This window comes from Sorex fumeus, unplaced genomic scaffold, assembly GCF_029834395.1.
Source record: "Sorex fumeus unplaced genomic scaffold, SorFum_2.1 ptg000058l, whole genome shotgun sequence".
NCBI classification, from domain to species: Eukaryota; Metazoa; Chordata; class Mammalia; order Eulipotyphla; family Soricidae; genus Sorex; species Sorex fumeus.
The window spans coordinates 8,796,707-8,815,375 of record NW_026606115.1 but is presented as its reverse complement, the minus strand read 5'-3'; the positions used below and the strand labels follow the sequence as shown (position 1 = coordinate 8,815,375).

At 37.1% G+C, this 18,669-nt stretch overlaps 1 protein-coding gene across 1 annotated transcript in view; it reads left to right on the top strand.

The window, feature by feature from the left end:
- Positions 1-17,647, top strand: part of HTR2C (5-hydroxytryptamine receptor 2C) — a 328,917-nt gene extending 311,270 nt beyond the window's left edge. The window contains exon 6 of the mRNA XM_056125656.1: positions 14,235-17,647. Within this exon, the coding sequence (XP_055981631.1) occupies positions 14,235-15,073 (839 nt within the window). The 3' untranslated portion in view covers positions 15,074-17,647. The remainder of the gene's footprint in view (positions 1-14,234) is intronic.
- Positions 17,648-18,669: the final 1,022 nt, after the last annotated feature.

Genomic DNA, 18,669 nt, shown 5'->3' with positions numbered 1-18,669 from the left:
GGCTGTCTATTGGACATGTGTGTTAGATATCTTCTGGGTCACTTGGCACATAACTCTTCCATAACTCTTTCAAAGGAATTTTCATTCATGGTTTTGGTATCCAAGTCATTGTTTCAAAGAGTTGAATAAAATGTGGTATGTATGATACTACCACATGCTAATGTCATGGAGTCTTTTTAAAGAAAATACTGGTGTATAATTTGAATCTTAGTGCTACCTTCTTTTTGTTTAAGTATCAGTGTGATGCTTGCTTGAATGAATTTGAAGATGTTCTTTGGTGTTTTATGTTTGTGAAGAGTGTGTAAAGAACAAAACATTTTTTCTTTAAACTTTTGATAGAACTCCATGCTGAAATTCTGACTATGGGCTATTTTTGTTCTTGGTTTTTGGGTTCTAAATCTCTACATTGAAAGTTTACTTACATAGTCTGCAACTATTAATAATATTCCCTTATAATTTATGGAAGGTCTGTTCTAATTATTTTCATTCTTTCTTTCGTCTCTTTCTCATTGCTACCCCCTCTGTTTCTTTAATCAATCTAAACATTTGGTAAATTTGTTTTCATTGATTTCATCTATTATTTTTACTGTTTAGCAATTTATTGACTTCTCTAATATTTATAATTCCATTCCTCCTGTTTAAAATTTATTTACCTTTTATTATTCTAATGTCGTATGTGAAAATTTGAATTAAATCAATTCAGATCTAATTTTGAGACCCTCATTATTTTTTTCATTTCATTTATAATACTTTTCTTTTTTATGCAGGAGTACTGCTATTTATTCAGTCACTGATTAGCTGATTGAATTGTGCATGAACTCCACCTTACTTTTTTTTCATTTTTTATAGTTTTATTTATTGAATCACCATAATAGCAGTTACAAAGCTTTTGGGTCTAAGTCTCGGTCATACAATGAAACACCTGTACCTTCACCAGTGCCCATTCTCAACCCCCAAGAACCCCAGTATAACACCATCCCACACCCTCCTCCTACCTGTGCGGCAGATGATTTCCACATTACTCTCTCTCTCTACTTTGATCACATTCAATATTTTGACACCAGACCCACCATTGTTTGAGATTTTACCCCAATACTCAGATCTGCTGAAAAGGCAACAGTAGACAATTTGTTTTCTATTGCTGATTATGAATAACACATGATGTCTCATGGCTGCAGTAGTGGCCACGCAATTTTGAAATTCAGAAATTTTAAAACTTAAATCTGGAGGGATTTCTGGCAAAACCTGCTGGGTTCTGAAATTTGCTCCTGAGTCTCTGGGATCATGGCCATTAAGCAGCTTGATCAGGAGCCAGAAAGGCAGTTTGTGGGCGATAACTTGGGGTCTCATTGGGACGGGGAGGACAGGACCGGCTCCACCCCCATTCCCTGAGGTCCAACAAGTTTCATCACTGCGGGCCCAAGCCTGACTGTCCAATGGCCTCTGGAGAATGGCGGCCACCGAGCCACCAAGGGTGAGCATGCGGAGGGACAGCATCCTTTCCCCCCTGGAGTGGCCCAGCGACAGTAACCTATTGTGAGATCAGGACACATTTCTGCCAAAAGACACTGGGTTTCGAGATTTGTTTCTTAGTCTCTGGGATCATGGTCGTTAAGCAGCTTGATCAGGAGCCAGAGAGGCCATTCACGGACCATGACTTGGGGTCTCATTGGGACAGGGAGAACAGGACTGGCTCCACCCCTATCCACTGAGGCCCTGCGTGTCTCGTCACTGCGGGCCCAAACCTGACTGTCCAGTGGCCTCTGGAGGATGGCAGGCACAGGGCCACCAGAAGGAACAGGCCAAGGCACCAAACTTATTCCCACCTGGGTTGGCCCAGCACCGGTAACCTACTGCAGGAACAAGACTCATTTCTGTCAAAAGCTGCTGGGTTTCAAGATTTGTTTCTGAGTCTCTGGGATCATGGCCATTAATCAGTCCGATCAGGAACCAGAGAGGCCATGCCTCCAATTATATAGCTGAGCCGGAGGTGGTTTGTGGGTGTGTTTCCCATATACCTAATTTTTGGCCGTTTACTTTCATGGTAAACTTTGCCCCAAGTTTTTGGGGTTTGGCCAAAGGCACAGCAGCAATTTTGGGGTATCTAGAAGTCTGAAGGCGCCATCAGGCTGCTGATGCACTCACCTCACAGGTACAGATTGACCTGCTGGCGGCATCATACCCCCTAATACTTTTCAATTATAGAATTTCAATTAGATTCTTTTGTACGCTTCTCTATTAGTATTTTCTTCTTAATGTTACATTATCATCGTAACTTTACATTTATTCCTACTCATGATTTACTTTAGTTCTTTTTTCCCCATTTTTTCTCTGTTCCCTTCATTGTTGCTATTGTTGTTGTTCTTACATTTGCCATGGATTTCACTGATGTCTGGGCTGGAGCGATAGCACAGCGGTTGGGTGTTTGCCTTGCACGCAGCCAACATGGCCGTCCCGAGTTCGATTCCTCCGCCCCTTTCGGAGAGCCCGGCAAGCTACCGAGAGTATCTCGCCCGCACGGCAGAGCCTGGCAAGCTCCCCGTGATGTATCGATATGCCAGACACAGTAACAACAAAGTCTCCAATGGAGACATTACTGGGCCCGCTCGAGTAAATCGACGAACAACGGGAGGGCCTTTACCTTTACCTTTATCACTGATGTCTGGCCTTATTACACACACTTATTATCTGTGGTCCTCATTGGGGGTTGTACTTCAGGTTATGGTGCTCACACATTCAACCAGGGTGCTCGATAAGGTTTGCACTTCTTTACTTTTGGATCATGCACCTGTTCTTGGGAGAGTGAACTCTCTTTAACTGAGCCATAAAAGTTATGGCTGTGGTGTTTGTCAAGGGTCTCTGCTATGCTCACACCTGTGCTTTCCAGAGGTCACACTTCATGGTCTTTGTGCCTACACATCTCATTATAGTTACAGTGCTCCTTGAGAAATTGCACTCTTTTATGTGGTGCTCATAGTCATACTGGCTAGAGTGTATCCAGAAATTTTCTACAGAAGTAAGAATCACAAATCGCATATCTACCATGCTTAAACATCCAAACTGCTGAAGCTGTTCTCAGGATATATGGAACACCAGTGATTTGAACTCATAACCCTATGATTGCAATGCAGGACTGTTAATTCCCTCAGTCCTACTTAAGTTCTTTGTTTTCTGGGTTGTTGATTCATTTTGTGGCCACAACTGCTGTGCTCAGAAGCTACTCCAGATCCTTTGCTAGATAGACTAGTTTTCCTCATGATGATCAGAGAACCATGCAGTGCTAAGGGTCAAATCCAGACTTTTTGCATGAAAAGCATACACTCATTTCTTTGAGTTTCTCTCCAGACCTCTATTTAAAAAACTTATTCATAATAATTATTATAATATTATTATTAAATATGATTTCTGTTTTCTCTCACAAATGTCTAGATTATTTTACTCTGGTATATTGTTCATACTTTCCTGATTTGGGGGTCTTTTTTGTTGATCCTGTGATTTTTATTCAAAACTAGAGTTTAGTTAGCATATCATAGCAAATATGAATACCTGACTTCCATCTTAACTTATTTTTACTTTCCTTTTAATTTAATAATTGATTGCATTTTTTATTGATGTCTGCTGTCCCCTTGCAGTGTCTAATCTCTGATGTTCCTTCTCCATAGAGTTTACTATTTTGTGTTTGTTAGTTTCTTTATCTAGGCTCAATAATGTTACTAAAAATGCAATAATTTTTCTTGTATGGAACTTAAAGTATTCGATTACACCTGTATGTAATGTCTTCTTTATCTCTTTATGGGTTGAGAAACATTTATGTAGCTTGAGTGCTATTATCTTATGAATAGTGTTTGGGAGTGAAAATAAGTTTCCCTCTATCCCACATTCTTTGATGTCACTCCTATGATAAGTAATAGATTAGCAATAGAAAAACAAACAGAAATTTGTTATTTAAAACTCATGAGTACATGGCATGACTAGAAAATAAAAGTGAATCCTGAAGATGTCCAAGTCATTGCTTTAAAAGCCATCTCAAGCTAAAACAAAACAAAATATGTTTGTGTTAGAGGAGGACAATTATGAGATATTACCAGGAAAATCACAATAACAGAGTAGGGTTTGTTATATAGATTTAAGTATATACCTTCTCTTTTGATAAGATGCTCTTGTTGTTTATATTTGTTCTTCTCCTCTTGGCATAGAAAGGGAGAGACTTACAAATGAGACTTCATTTCAAAGTTTAAATTTCCTTTCCAAAAGGGTAATTTCTACTCAGTGTTTAGATTTTCTCCCTACCTGCCACTTCTCAAAATAATTCTTATGCCAGTAAATTATAGGAGTGGTATTGTCTGCTACACTTCAGCAGTAAAATCATATTTCAGTACTATTTTTATTTTATTTATACATCAAGTCATATTTTACTTGAATACCAGGACATTTCTAACCTCTTCACCTTACAAATAATTTCTCAAGTATATCTTACAAAATCTGGACATTGCTCTTATTTGTGAAAGCAGTTGCACATGGTATTGTTCTTGTTCTCAAGCAATCAAGATTGAAAGCAAGAGATCCAAGACCAAGTAGTCAAATTCAGAATAAATTTTATTTAGGGGAAGGAAAGGAAGATAAAAGAATGTAGGGAAGCTCTTGGATTATGTAAGAGTCTCCAAAAGGAGGATTCTAGAGAAATGCAGGAGACTTTCCCTTTTCATACCTTTTTAACTAAAGAGGAAAGTAAGTGAGCATCTCTTTATTATGTTCCAGTAATGTGAGGACATTAAAATTGGGTAGCATGTGCTGAAATGGTTATTATCTAGTATCTGATTTTCTAGATCATTCAGGATTTCAGGCACTATCTAGGCCATCCTTGTGACATTTCATATCAACAGTTCATTTCTTTAGGACTATATTCCTAATCTTGTCCTGTCTATCCCCCTTTTTTCCTATCATGTTAGTTCATAAATTAGCTTCTGCTTTCCTACTTACACTTTCTCTTTTAGGCCAGCTTCCCTCAAAACTCCATCTTGCCCTTACCTATTTTTGAATTTGCTGTCCTTTATTGTTTTCCCATAAATTTCTCTGTCCTACACTACAGAAAGCTAAAACAGACAAATAAAAACCCTCCAGTACTTTGACCTGATTCTTCATTGCTGAAAATTCTGATTGCAATAGCATCATGTTAATTGATTTGCAGAAACATCAGAAATATTCTCTCTTATCACTTGAGAACTACTATAGTATTGATTGTGTCTATCTTCTGGTTATTTTGTTTGTTCTTGTTGTTTTGTTTCTCTGACAATAGTTCCTTGATATTTTTCTATAAATGCCTATGTTTGATTGACTATTTGTCCTTGAGATAAGGGACTCTTCAATTCAGTTGATCACTTTGTGGTCCTCTTTGATATCACTGAAAGAAATCCTCTTAGTCAAAAGCAGCTCATAAATATAGATACCTCTGAGATTGTGATTCTGAATGTCTAAAAACAGTCTATTTGGCACAGAAAATTGCAGTTAAGGAGTAAGCAGCAATATCTTGAATCCAAGATTCCTCTCCATCCCCAATTAGGTTTTTAAAAGGTACAGATGAGGAAATACAGGTCTGTTATTGATCAGCTCTTTGGCAGGTAAGGGAAAATGGTCCTCAGTCATGTTCACAGGTTTTGATTCCAGATTTTGTGACATGTCAAAAGTTGTTGGTTATGTATTCTCTGTTCTCCTGTACATGGGTCAAGGATCACAGCCACCAGAGCCATTTCCTACGAAAGAACTCACAAGAGAGGAAACTATCTCAGTTCAATGATATTTGGTAGATTATTTTAGCATGGTTAGGCATGCAGCAGTGCACACTGAGTAAGAAGGTACAGTGACTGTGATTTTATTACAGCTCTAAGGATAATTGACAAAGTAAGAAAACAAGGTAAGGAAGTTTTAGGGGTTTAGACTCCTAACAAAGTCTTGCTGTTTGAAAATAGGGGTCAAAGAAATAGTACAGACCCAGGTTATAACCCTGTCATCCCCTGCGGACTCCTAAGCACCACCAGAAATGTTCCTGGGCAGAAAACCAAGAGTAATCCCTGAGAACAACTGGTTTGGGACAAAAACAGAAAAAGAAAGAAAATAGTTTCATTAATTTCTGCTGGTTTTTGATGTTGCCCAATCTGTTCCAGGAAGTTTATTTTATAATTGCTCTTTCATATTAACATTTATTATTCATCTTCGAAATTTATTTTCTATCTTCATGACTCTACCAAAACTGTTCTCTCTGTAATGACCTGCTCCTAATTTTCCAAGAACAAAAAAATGTTTCATGTTCCGGGCCCCAGTGGAGCATTTCACATTGTTGAGGATGGCTGTTTTAGAACATTCTCTCCACTTGCTTGTTCTGATAAATTTCATTCGCGCTGAATTATTACCATATTACTGACATACTCTGCCAGTTTGTTGCTGGTAGTTTTGATCTTACCATGAAATTTCAAAAGAACTTTTTCAAACTGGGTTTCCACAAACATTTACAATAACAAATATGCAACAAATACTGTTTAAACTCTTTATCTCTTTAAATTTCCTATCTTCCTTCCCTTCTTTATTCTCATTGGTGTTGATGTGTTGACCCAAGGTTACACATATGCCTGTCTGTGGTGCAGGCACATTTTTTAGCTATCGTACTTGCCAGGGATTTCACATTAGATTATGGCGCATTTATACATGGCTGTGGTGTTACTAAGGCTTATACCCCATTAATTGTGATGCTTGCACACCTGCTCACCAGGACTCTAACTCTTAGTGGAGGCACACAAGGAGTAATGCTCAACAGGTATAGCAATAGTGCTCACACACATGCTTGTAGGATGTCACACATTCTGGCCCTGGCAGTTGCACCTATTTTTAGTTGAGGCAGTAGCAGAGAGTCACATTCCATTTTTGGTGCTTACAAATATGACTGATGTGTGGTTAGAAATTGTTCGCATAATAACAACACAGAAAGCAGAGCCACTAGTTTCAAACAGCAGAGCATCTCAGATCATGCTTCACACATGTGGGGCATCAGGGATCTGAACTTACAGCTATAGGTTTTCAAGGCAGGTGGTCTAAGCAGTTTTGCTAGTTCTTGAGATTTAACAAATGCTGTTTGACCAACAGGTGATAACAAAATACCACTACCAATTATAAGACATATAGAGGAGAAAGCAATTTTCCTTCCATACTTCTGGAGTTTTCACTGATATACTATTGTGATAGAAGACAGTTTGACAGGATTAAAATAAACACAAATGTGATAATATGTATAACTCCTCTCCCTACACATTGTGAAAGGAGTGAAACTGTATCCCAGAAATCTTGCTGAGTAGCAGCAAGGTCTGGCAAAAGAATTTACTAAGAAAAAGAATTTAGATGAGGTCAAGTAAGTTTATTAAAGAAAGACTGATCATATCAATACAATGGAGGCCTCAAAAGAGGGAGAGGAAGAGTGAGGGGGTTTGAGGGAGAGAGAGAGAGAGAGAGAAGAAGAGAGAAACCCTCGCTGGTAAGGTTTTGGGAGTCATTTTTATTATATGTTTCTAGACTTCTTTAGACTGGAAGTTTTTGCTTGCATAGATTAGTCAGTTACAGGAAGTTGGTGAGCAGGAGATGCATAGCTCATTTGAGAAAGTAGAATTGTATATCTGAGCCAATCATGAGAAAAGAGACGTATATAAAACATTTCAAACCAATCCTGGGAAGAGAGTAACTGGGCCAGATCTAGAAATTGAATGGGAGTACTTAATGACACTGAGATATATAATATCTCAGGCACAGCTGATTGTGCTAGCAAGGAATATTTCAGTGTGTCAGGCATTTTAAATATGGGGATTCAGTTGGGGATTCCCTTGTGGGACCAATGCTACACAATGCTAGACATGGAAGAGACCAAGAAAAAAATGAGTAGGTCAACAAAATGCCCTGATTCATCAATGGCCTCAATTAAATATCATGTTTTGCTAAAGACAAAGGAAATTGCATGTGGATGTGCCAGTAATAAGAAGTTACCTGGAAATACTCTATAAATCAGGGTAATGCTAATATGAATATTTAAGTTATTGTTTTCTCCATTGGTAAGAACTTCTAGAGATTTGATTATCTTCTAGTTCCTTGTATAAAAAGCAGGGTACCTTTACAAATAGAGATATTTGTTATAAATGTAAATGTGTCTTACAACAGGTAAGTTCTACTGATTTCTGTTTTTCCTATATATGTTTTTTTAAAAAGTGATCAGATTAAATAGTCCTATACTCAAAAAATATTTTGGGGTGAGCAAATTTACTTACATACAGATGAATCACACTTTCAAAGATGTTAAAATCCATAAGAAATGCTTATCTAATAATTGCTGTGAAATTCAATAAAATAATTAATTCCTGGAAGAAACCTGATCTGTTTTGCTTGAATTCAATGTTTTAGGAAATGATGTGAATATTCTTATAAAATCCCTTACTTTACTTGCCTTCTTTGAATTAAAATAACCATTCAAAGTTATGTTATGGTTTTGATGAAATTAGAGATAATGTTGGAAAGTTATAATGCAGGAAAAGGCTTATCTACCAATCATTAAATAAGCGATAGGTAGTAGTAGTAGTAGTAGTAGTAGTAGTAATAGTAGTTGTAGCAGCAGCAGCAGCAGCAGCAGCAACAACAGCACCAAGCAACAGTTACAGCTATCTTAGTGGTGGTAGTAGTAGTACAAACAACAGTCTTGTTCTACTGCTACTAGAAAGTTAATTACAGGAGAGACCAGTGATGGGTCAAGAAGAGCTCTACTAGCAACCAACCAGCAGGTTGGAAGATGGCAGACTCATGTCTTCAAAATAGCTCTTATCTGCACAATTACAAGAAAGGGTTTCTATAAGAAAAGAACAGCAGACATATGGTGGGATGCAGACCAGTTGGTGCAAGACTAAACAATAAAATTCCACTGTGAGCTGGAACCCTGAAGCACTCTCCATTTAATCTACAAAATTAAGCAAAGTCTGGGCTAAACTTTTAAGGAAGGACAAAATGAGCATGGTTATTATTCTCTTTAGATTCTGGACTAAGTACAGCTGTTGTTGCTAGTAATATCTGTGGCCCAATTAAAGTAATAGTAGGAGTAGTACTAGTGGTGGTGTTGTGGTGGTGATTATAGTAATCATTGTAGACTTAATTATACTGAGTAATTTCAATGAAAACTTTTTGACTAATTGAATTTAATGTTTTCAGAATGCTTACCACTCTTTAAGATAATTGAAGAAATTTCTCTCTGTGTGTTTAAGTATTCTAACTAATAATCACTTTTTAGTTTTTTCACAATTAAATGAGATAATACATGAAAATATTTGATTGTTTATTGGTTGTAATTGTAGTGACATTTTCAGCAGAATATGAATTATAGCTTACCTTAAGTTCCTGAGAAATAGAGTAACTGAAGTTAATTTCAGAAAATAGTGGTTCTTGTTAATAATTTGACATGTGTGCACATTCCAACATGAGAGTGCAATAAATAGAAGCACTCAGTAAAAAGTAATTATAACAAGTGTTATTATTTATATCTGGCGTTTCCAACATTAGTTCATTTTCACTTTTAAATCCTTGTCAAAACAAGAATTTAAAAAATATTGAAGATTGATACATTATACTTGCTAAATTTACTTGGAGTTTCCTGGAGTTAATGTCACTTTAGTGAAGGATATACCTTTCAAAATTTTTATAAGAATGAATGAATGACATAATGCATGCAAAGTAGTTTGTTGTTATATTTGTGCTGTTTATATTTGCTGGAGTGATAACACAGTGGGTAGGGTGTTTGCCTTGCACGCGGCTGACCTGGGTTTGATTCCTCCATCCCTCTCAGAGAGCTCAGCAAGCTACCGAGAGTATCCTGTCTGCAGGGCAGAGCCTAGAAAGCTCCCCATGGTGTATGTGATATGCCCCAAAAACAGTAAGAAGTCTCGCAATGGAGACGTTACAGGTGCCCGCTTGAGCAAATTGATGAGCAACAGGACAACAAGTGCTACAGTGCCTGACATTATAATATCACTTGAATTTCTATGGGTTGACATATTTAAAGTACCAAAAATATTTTACCCAACTGATAAACTTAATTTTTCAGGTCTTAAATAACTTTTCTCAAACAATTTGGTATAAGAAACTCTTTATGCTCTCCAAACTATTGAATACTCCAAAGAACTGTTGATTATGTGGATTCTATTTACAATACTTATTGTACTTAAAACTAAAAATGAGAGGCCAACATGCTTGCCTTGCATGCTGCTGAACTTGGTCCAATCCCTGACAACCCTTGCATGCTGCTGAACTTGGTTCAATCCCTGACTACACCCATACCCCCCAAGTCCCTCCAGGAATGATCCCTAAGAAAAGAGTCAGAAGTCCTGAGCACTGCTAGTTGTGACAACAAAAACTCTTAAATTGAGAAACCTTTAAATTATTGACACGTCATTCATTTTATTTAGTCATTGATGTGCTGGTACTGGGGATGAAATTTAGGGTCATTGAATATATTTTCAGTTCCATGTCATTTTAGTTTAAATAACAGTAAAATGAAGCCATGTAATGTTAAGCAATGTTGTTTTATAAAAACTATATTTTGAATAGCAGTTCAGAAAGAGAAGTATTGTCTTACAGCTTAACAATCTCAGTTATGTTTAGTTTTATGAAAAGATAATTGAATTCTCAGTAAGTATCTTCACTGGACTTGTTTTAACAAATTGCTTTGGTTAAAATTTATAAATATAGGGCAGTTTTAAAGGCTATTAACTAGAAAACAGAAATATAGAAAATGGTGTGTATGTTCATTGCAGCACTGTTCACAAGAACCTGAATCTGGAAACAATCCGAGTGCCAAGAACAGACGACTGGTTAAAGAAACTGTGGTACATCTGCACAATGGAATACTATGAAGTTTTTAGGAAAGATGAAGTCATGAAATTTGCTTTCAAGTGGATGGTCATGGGGAGTATAATGCTAAGTGAAATGAGTCAGAAAGAGAGGGGACAGACATAGAATGACTGCACTCATTTGTGGAATATAAAGTATCATAATATGAGACTAACACTCAAGGACAATATAGACAGGGACAGGAAGTTTACTCCACAGTTGGAAGCCTTATGAGCAGGCGGAGAAGGCAACTGGGATAAAGAAGGGATCACTAAGTCAATGATGGTTGGAGGGATTGCTCGAGATGGGAAATGTGTGCTGAAACTACTTAAACTATCAAACATAATGGCTACTATAAAGGAAAACTATAAACTACTATAAAGCACCAAACATGATGGCCTCTCATTATCTGTATTACACACCATAATGCCCATAGTAGAGAGTAAGAAGGAAACTGTTTGCCATAGAGGCCGGGGGAGGGGTGGGACAGGATGGGGGGGTAGGGATACTGGGGACATTTGTGGTTGAAAATGTGTACTGGTGGAGGGATGGGTATTCTATCATTGTATGACTGAAACTCAAACATGAAAGCTTTGTAAGTGTAGCTCACAGTGATTCAATAAATATGTATATATAACTTTTTAAAAAGAGTTTCAAGTGTCCCCAAAGTCCTTGAGCAGAGTTTGAGAACTGCTGATATGAAATTTTAATTTTTCTAGATGTTGAATAAGATAATCCATGTAAAATATATTGTTTCTAATGTTTCAGTTGCTGCTGTTCTTATTGATAACTTGATATTGGCAAAAAGTTTATTATTCCTTGGTTTATTGATTGCATTCACAGTTTCTGAAAAAAATTAAATGAATGTTGGACTATATTTGGTAAAGTAGGTCAACTACTTCCCACTATAGAAATATTTGCATCATAGAGCTCTTAATCAAAATGAGAGTATATTTTCATCTATAATTTTAGTAACATGTATATGTCAGTGCCTGGAACATTAGATTAAAAAGTGTAACTAGTCAGGGGAGGGATGCTGGAGCAATAGTAAAGTGGACAGAGGGCTTGTTTTCTATGATGTCAACCCAGGTTCAATCCTTGGCATCCTATATGGTGCCCCATGCATCACCAGGAATAATTCCTGAGTATAGAGTCAGGAGTACACCCTGAGCATGCCCATAAAAACAAACAAAAAAGTTTAGTTTTAAAATTACTCTTTACTCAATGTGCATAACATTTACAAATAAATGTCAGGGAGAAAACTGGCCTCATATATCTAATAATTGCTTCATCTCATCTGGTGGAACAACTCATTTTTTTTGACAAGGCCAAATTTTAAGATTAGGAGTCTCTTTGGAAAAACAGTAGGATAACAAGAGTATGGTGACACCATTCTAGAACTGACTTCTGGTCAATGAGTGAGGACCTTCAGGAATATTAGTGCAATATTTCTTGTGGAGAACTGAATCTTCACTACAGCACTTGTTTCCTCAGTATAGTAACCTTTTAACCCCATAGGACTTCTCTAATTGATTTCAAATTTCCTAGGTTAAGTCTCTTGCTTCAGACTGTATTTCCCCACAATATTGAATTGTGGGAGATGGTGTGGGGAGGGGGTTGTAATTTTAATGGAGAAGCTCTTCTTTCTCTTTTTTAGTATCTCCTATACAACCCTTTCTTACCATAACAATGGATTTATTTCTGAGCTCTGGGTTCTTTTTAGTATTGTATGACAGACTTGCATATAAAACTCCAGATATGCATGTTTATTGTACAATTTAAGTGGGGGGTTCTATCCCCTTTTCCAAAGACCAGGTCACTCTACTAGTGAACAGTATCACTCATTTTAATCCCCAGATGTAATTCCTACATATCTCCAGTGTCAGCCTAGTCTGTCCCTTCACAGTTGTCTGTCCAGCATCTCTTCTGTGTATGAGGTTTGCAGCTGGAACCCTACAACCTGTGTCCCCCTTGCTCAGCTAGTCTCTCGAGGGCCATAGTCAGTGACTTGCTCTCCCCTCAGTTTAACTAGTTCTCCAATCATGGTCATATGTGCATACTTAAAAATGCAGTATTAAGTTCTCCAGGCTTCAACTTTTTATAGCCACAACAAAGAACAAATTCACAATAATATTTTAATTTTATTTACAACTTATGACTACTTATAGATCTCTTCAAGATGTCACAGTGATTTCTGAACATTTCTGTTTCTTAATTACGCTCAGGCGCAAGATAATCTTCAACTCTCACCTATTTTTTGATATTTTGTTCCTGTTTATTAGTCTAAGTGATTACCTAAAGTACTAACCCTCAGTGTTCTTGAAAAATAAAAATTTGAAGAAATACACAAAGACTCTCTCTCAACTCTGTCATTTCACTGTCTCTTGACCATGAAATAATGTTTCTTATGCATAGAATCTCACAATTATTTTAAGTCAGTCATTTCCATTTTGACTGTATATAATCTCCATTGTCACATTAAATCTGGTGTCTGAAACACATTTGAGAATTGTAATATTCTCACAATCTTTAGTAACTCAGAGCTCCCAGATCCTATCCCCAAAGGACTTACAAACTCAGATAAAAAGTTTTCTCTTTTTGACCTGTTTTCTTGGTAAAAGGGACAGGGGAGTTAAAAATGGATCTTCTCAAACTCAACCCAAACAAACTTGACTGTATTACTCTAACAATGGTAGGCACATCATTGTGGATTCTGAAGAAGATATGTTAAATAAGAATCAATGGCCTTGTTAATGTCATTCAGTAGAAATTTAAATAGCTTCCTTCAACACGTATTTATTAAATGCATTCTATGAGCCTGCACAGTTGTAGGAACTGGAAAGAAATCAAAATGGGGGGCTAGAGAGATGGTACAGTTGGTATGCTACTTGTCTTGCACACAGACCACCTAAATTGGATCCCTGGAATGGGATTTAGTCCCTTAGCCCTGCCATTAGTGATTCCTGAGTACTGAGCAAGGAGTAAGCCCCGAGGGTAGTCAGTTGTTGTCCTGGACAACCAAAACAATAACATAAACACAACTTACTCTTATAAGCAACTGTATCTGACATTGCTTAGTTCATAGTGTTAATGCCAGGCCTAAAGAAGAATTTGTAGAAGGCATTCCCAAATTAAAAAAACACCTGTTTTCTGATATATGGCTACTCTTTTATATGATTGTGATATTGTGAATAGCTTTCAATAAATGATAGTTCTGTGTTTTCTTTGACAAAATGTAACTGAATATATGCCATTATATATATCTGCTCAATCTTTCGATGTTGTCATAGTGTTGATCTTTTTTTTCCTTTTTTTTTTTTTTGTTCCTTCAGGTATTTCCATTCCTATCCCAGTCATAGGGCTGAGAAATGAAGAGAAAGTGTTCGCCAACAATACCACCTGCGTGCTGAATGACCCAAATTTTGTTCTTGTTGGGTCCTTCGTAGCTTTCTTCATCCCGCTGACGATCATGGTAATCACCTACTTCCTGACCATCTATGTTCTTCGAAGACAAGCTCGAATGTTGCTTCTGGGCCGCGATGAGGAAGCGGCAGACATACACCTGGATTTCCTCAAGTGCCTGAAGTGTTGCAAGAGGAATGAGAGGGATGAAGAGAATGCAAATCCTATGGAAGATGCAATCCCTTGCCGTCACTATAGAAAGAAGAAAGAGAAACGCCCAAGGGGCACCATGCAAGCTATCAACAATGAACGAAAAGCATCAAAAGTCCTTGGCATTGTTTTCTTTGTGTTTCTGATCATGTGGTGCCCATTTTTTATTACCAATATCCTGTCAGTTCTCTGTGGGAAGTCTTGTAATCAAAAGCTGATTGAAAAGCTTCTGAATGTGTTTGTTTGGATTGGCTATGTTTGTTCAGGAATTAACCCTCTGGTGTACACTCTTTTCAACAAAATTTACCGAAGGGCTTTCTCCAACTATTTACGCTGCAACTATAAACCGGAAAAAAAGCCCCCTGTTAGACAGATCCCTAGAGTTGCAGCCACTGCTTTGTCTGGGAGAGAGCTTAATGTTCACATTTATCGCCATACCAATGAACCTGTGATTAAAGAAGCTAATGACAATGAGCCTGGTATAGAAATGCAAGTTGAGAATTTGGAACTACCAGTTAATCCCTCCAATGTGGTTAGTGAAAGGATTAGCAGTGTTTAAGAAAAGAGTGAAGCACAGCCTTTTCCTACAGTGAAGCTACAAATGTAGGAAAAAGTTCTCTAATCTTTCTGTAGGTTATAACTACTGTAAATACTGCTGTCTAAAAAAAAAGGGTTTATATATAGCTTTGCAACCCTGTAGTTTACAATCATCCATGAAATAGTGAGATTTAGAGTCCTATATTTACTGTTTATAAGAGATTGAGTATAATTTATTTTGATTCTTTAATGTATAAAATATTAGCATTCCCTCCCTCCCCCTTTCTCTCTCCTTTTTCCCTCCTCCCTGTTTCTTTTGTGCATAATGAAATGTTGATATTCACCTCAGGTGGCATTTGCAGGAGACCAGAATGATGCACATGATATTGGTTATATTTGTACCACACCAAGATAACAAATTCAGTGGAAACATTTTCCAGATTAACAGTAAATATACACTTTAAAGTCTTGCTCTGCTCATCTATACACAAACACAGTAAGATAGGTTCTGCATTCTGACACTCTATTGCACCGATTAGTGAATCAGAGGCAGGACTTAGCCTTGTTGTCACATTTAGGGGCAAAATTTGACATTGTCAGAATGTTGTGTTGGTATTTTACTACAATGTCTGTCCCCAAACATAGTGGTATTTTATCATAGCAGCTGGTTAACCAGGACTACAGAAGTGGAAGGATGATATGAGATACACACACCAGTAGCTTTTCACTTCTTAAGGACAATGTTCAAATTCTGATTATGACAAGCAAACTGAAATTAGTGTTTTCATTCTGGTCCTTAGTAAATATATAATTTCATAATAAAACTGGGAAATGAGATCCCAGAGTAATTTCCCAATCCAGGATCCAATACCAATTGGGTTTTGATCTTGGGATCCTGGAAATTCGTGTGCTACACACAAAGTGAAATTAGCATTTGAGCCTTATTAAAATATTTTCTTAATTCTGGTACCTCTATCTATAGGACCTAATTTTAGCAGTCCGTTTTTGAGTAAAACTTGTGTTGGAAGCATAGATGATAAAAATCTTGGAAGTTTTACTCGATTAAGGACTACAAAATAAGGTCCTTAGAATGTAAAAAAAAGTAATTTAAAAACAAGCTGTTACTGGATTCTGGAAATAACAGAAATACAGAGTTTCCATTGGGATTTTAAACAAAAATTATCTCATTTTCAGATCCTTCCAGACTCTCTAGTGCAGGAAAAGGCTGCAGCTAATTTGTGGAAGTGAGAAGCTCTTCATTGTACTGCAGATATATTACAAAAGTTTAAATTCGTATTAAAATATATTGTCATGTTACAATAAGTGTTGGCCATTGTTTCATTTGTGGGCCTGCTACACTAAGAACTCATAACCATTTTACCTTGAAAGGTTTTCAAGCATTGTTAAAGTAAAAACATTAAGTCTATGCTATGTGCAGAGTATACAAGTGTTTTTAGTAACTCTATTTCCAGGTGTTTCCATTTCACACAACTGTGGCTCAATTTCTGAATAACTCATGATGCTATTTCTTATACCTGACAGTTACTTATTCACCTTAGAGTGTGCCTCTCAGTTCTGGAAATCGGTGAAGGTAGAATCTGAATTTCTAAACCCTCTGATGTGTGTCCTAAACACATAGCATAGATAAGCAGTCTGCCACAGAGTCAGTAGGAAGGCTAATATTTAGGAAATGCAGTCTCTACTTGATTTGCAACACTGCCAGATATCAGTCAGTTGCTTGAGCATGCCCAAATAAAACAGGAAAGTCTTACTACCTGTTAGGTCACTTGAACTGCATGTTAAACAATTATCGAATGAGATCATCTAATTCTTCCTGAGATGAAAATGTCTGAAGAAACATAGCATGCAATGAGCATGAATTCAGCACATATAGGCGGTGACATGCATGTACACCCTGTGTGTTGCATGGATCTGTTGATTTTCATTATGCAGGGCAGAGTAGGTGATATGATAAGGACTGAGAAGAATCTTCAGCAGTCCTTTTAAAGACAACGCATTCAGATCTGAAGTACAGTCAGTATGAGAAAAAAAATGAAAACATCTGGTCTCTTAACTATCAGGGCAAGCTCATAGCACATGTTTTACAAAGAAATAAAATATAAACCACGGATTTTAAAAAGCACTAGCAATAAGTTGAATGATAAAAGCGTAGAGCACATTTGTTAATACTTCTTATGTAATCAAGTATTAGTACTTAATAGTACCCAACAAAATATCCTGAAATTGTGTGCTATTCATACATTCTGTGCAGTTTGGTATGAAACAAATATACTCATTTGGATATAAATCTTACAGTTTAATGTTAAATCTGCAAACTTTTATAAATGTTTTAAGAAGTCCTTGTGACAAATGTAACTGTGGTGAATTTATTGTCAAAAATCATTTTGATGTACTATTATATGTATAAGTGTATGAGACATGTGCAACAGACTGCCTTATATTATTTCCTGTTAATCTCCTCTGTCAAATGGTACTTTTGTGAGTTGTCACAAAATAATTCTTATTCCTAGTTATTGTGTGTTATCCACCCTGTTTTGTGATACTTCCCATTAATTTATTAAATTTATTAAATGTTGGCTAACATGTAATGTGATTTTTCCCCTTCGTCTTTTTTTGGGGGGGGCGGAATATAGGACTTCATTTAATTTTCTTTAAAAAATGAATTGAATCATAAAATAATTTTACAAAGACCAGCAGAGCACAACTGAAAAAATAATTACTCTGATTAAGTCTGTGGATAGTCAAAAACTAAAACTCCAGAAGAAATATAGTGAAGACATCAGAATAACAGTAATGGCACTGATTCCTCATGAGCATAATAACAACAACAGTCCAAAATGTCCCTGTACTCCTAACCTAACAAGGGTCTGGGTGACACACATGTTTTCTTTGTTATAGGTGCCATTGTCATTTGTTATTGTCAGATTGCAAAGTCCCAAGGATAGCAAGAACTTGATTTTATCACCAGTAGTTATTATCTACATTTAACATATATGTATATATGCATCACTATATGTGGGTATTGATTACATTATTTGCCATTTTAAAGTGGCCAATACAACTTCGGGAACTTCAGGCTTTCAATATGGATCACATTCACCAACTTCTTTGAATACCTGTGCAATTATCAGGGTCATCACACTAAACAAATTTTTCCTTTGGAGCTAGGAATGACAAAATATATTGACTATGCTCTGACTTGCTTTCCCATTTCTTCACCTTTTTTCCCCTCTCCTTCCCTCTTCTCCCTATAACTTCCCTGGCCATTTTTCACCTTCTTTTCCTTCCCCTTTCTTCCCCTTCCTCTTTTTCCCCCTTCCCTCCCTTCCTTTTCCTCCCCTCCCATTTCCTTTCCTCCCTTCCCCTTCACTTCCCCATCTGATTTCTTTCCTTCCCTCCACTTCCATTCCTATTCCCATCCTGTTCCCTTCCCTCCACTTCCATTCCTATTCCCATCCTGTTCCCTTCCCTTCCCTTCCCTTCCCTTCCCTTCCCTTCCCTTCCCTTCCCTTCCCTTCCCTTCCCTTCCTTTCTTCCTTTGATGGGGCCACCCAAACAGGGGTCACGGATCCTGTGGGCCACTCTCAGTTATACTTG